Below are 1605 nucleotides of genomic sequence, written 5' to 3'. Positions count from 1 at the left end.
CCCGGGACCTGAGGCAGCTGCAGGTGAGTTGGCAGAGTGAGGTCCAGCCCTGTCCTCCCATGGCCCTGCTCCTCCAGCTGCTTAAGTGGCCCCTTCAACTCTTCTGACTTGTCCCCATCTATTGCCCTCCCATCCTGTCCCACTGACCTGTTTTCCTCACAGATCCACATTGCCTGTGTCCTCTCACCTGTACTGACCTTGTCCCTTTACTGTTCCTTCCTCAGTCCTCCTCACCTGTTTCTCCCTCACATGCAGCTCTCACCTGTCTCTCCCCTCCTCAGGTGTGGGAGCGCCCAGTGGCCTTGGAGGCTGAGCTGGCCCTGACACTGAAGGTCCTGGAGACCATGGCTAACTCCACCCTGGGGGACATACTAGACCAGCCCCTTCACACACTACACTACATCCACACCAAGCTTCAGGCCTGTGTGAGTACTCTGGGCCCCTGGGCCGTGTCTGTGGGCTCTGACTCCACCCCTACCCTGTAGGTCTCCTTCTGTCCAGGCCCTGCCTCACACACCACCCTCCTCTGACCACAGGTCCCAGCTCAGGACACAGCAGGCCCCAGGCCTCGGGGCCACCTCCACCACTGGCTGCATCACCTCCAGAAGGCTTCAAAGAAGGTGAGTGACCAGGGCATGACCCATGTCTGGGGACAACTGGGTCTCAGATCGTGGATAGTCACTGCCCCATCCCATCTTCCCCACAGGAGTCCCCTGGCTGCCTTGAAGCCTCTGTCACATTCAACCTGTTCCGCCTCCTCACTCATGACCTGAAATGTGTCGCCAGTGGAGACCTGTGTGCCTGACCCCGAGGCCCACCCTCAGGCTGCCCCATCAGGAGAGTTTATTTGTGCACGTGACACTGTTCTTAAGTTACTGCCAGCCACCCACTATTTATGTACTTGTGTGTGTGAATTCTCAAACTCAGACCAATAAAATATTTATTTTTCTACTTTTTCTAAGAATTTTTTCAATAAATGATAAGAAAGACATGCCTCCTGTGCTGTGAAACTACATCTGTGTGAGGACTAGTTTTCTCTTGCTGCTGGAACAAGGCACCCTAACACCGCCTCTGAAACAGCCCAAGTTTTTCATCTCACAGCTCCCGGGTCAGAGCTCTGGGTGGGCTCTGCCTGTGTCTCTAACCTGGGTCCCTCAGGGCTGAAATCCACGCGTGGCCAGTGGGGTTCTTACACCGAGGCCTGGAGACAGTGCACCTCCAGCTGAGGCAAACTGTTGGCAGGATTCTGTCCCTCGCTCTCGTCACCCTGAGGTCCCCGTTTCCTGCTGGGTGCAGGGCTCCTTCTCAGCTCTGCCAGCCTCTCTCTGGTCCTTGCTGCTGGACCCCACATCTCAAGGCTGGTGGCAGTGTGTCAGCGTCTTCTCGTGCTGGGAATCCCTCTGCCTTCCCCTCCTGCCCCCTTTCTCTTCCGCCTCCAGGAGGAGAAAGCCTGCTGCTTTTCAGGACTCATGTGTTTATAGGAGGCCTGCTGGGCTAAACCAGGACAATCTCTCTATTTTGGCATCTATAAGGGTTGGTTACATCTGCAAAGCCCCCTTGCCACATCACATGGGACAGTCACAGGTCCCTGGGATTGGGTTGGGT

General features: G+C 56.0%; 1 protein-coding gene across 1 annotated transcript; it reads left to right on the top strand.

Annotated features, from left to right (window-relative positions):
• Positions 1–5: 5 nt before the first annotated feature.
• On the top strand, positions 6–805 carry LOC118981884 (interferon lambda-3-like; the record flags this gene model as incomplete). The annotated part of the gene is made up of 4 exons (XM_037038701.1): positions 6–23; positions 282–425; positions 537–620; positions 707–805. Coding segments are annotated over 4 exons (345 nt in total), but the record flags the coding sequence as incomplete, so codon positions are not given.
• Positions 806–1605: the final 800 nt, after the last annotated feature.

The sequence above is a fragment of the Sturnira hondurensis genome, unplaced genomic scaffold (genome assembly GCF_014824575.4).
Source record: "Sturnira hondurensis isolate 20B ecotype Veracruz unplaced genomic scaffold, ASM1482457v3 Scaffold0024812, whole genome shotgun sequence".
NCBI classification, from domain to species: domain Eukaryota; kingdom Metazoa; phylum Chordata; class Mammalia; order Chiroptera; family Phyllostomidae; genus Sturnira; species Sturnira hondurensis.
Note: the sequence above shows the minus strand (reverse complement) of the source record. Positions and strands in the feature narration are given on the sequence as shown.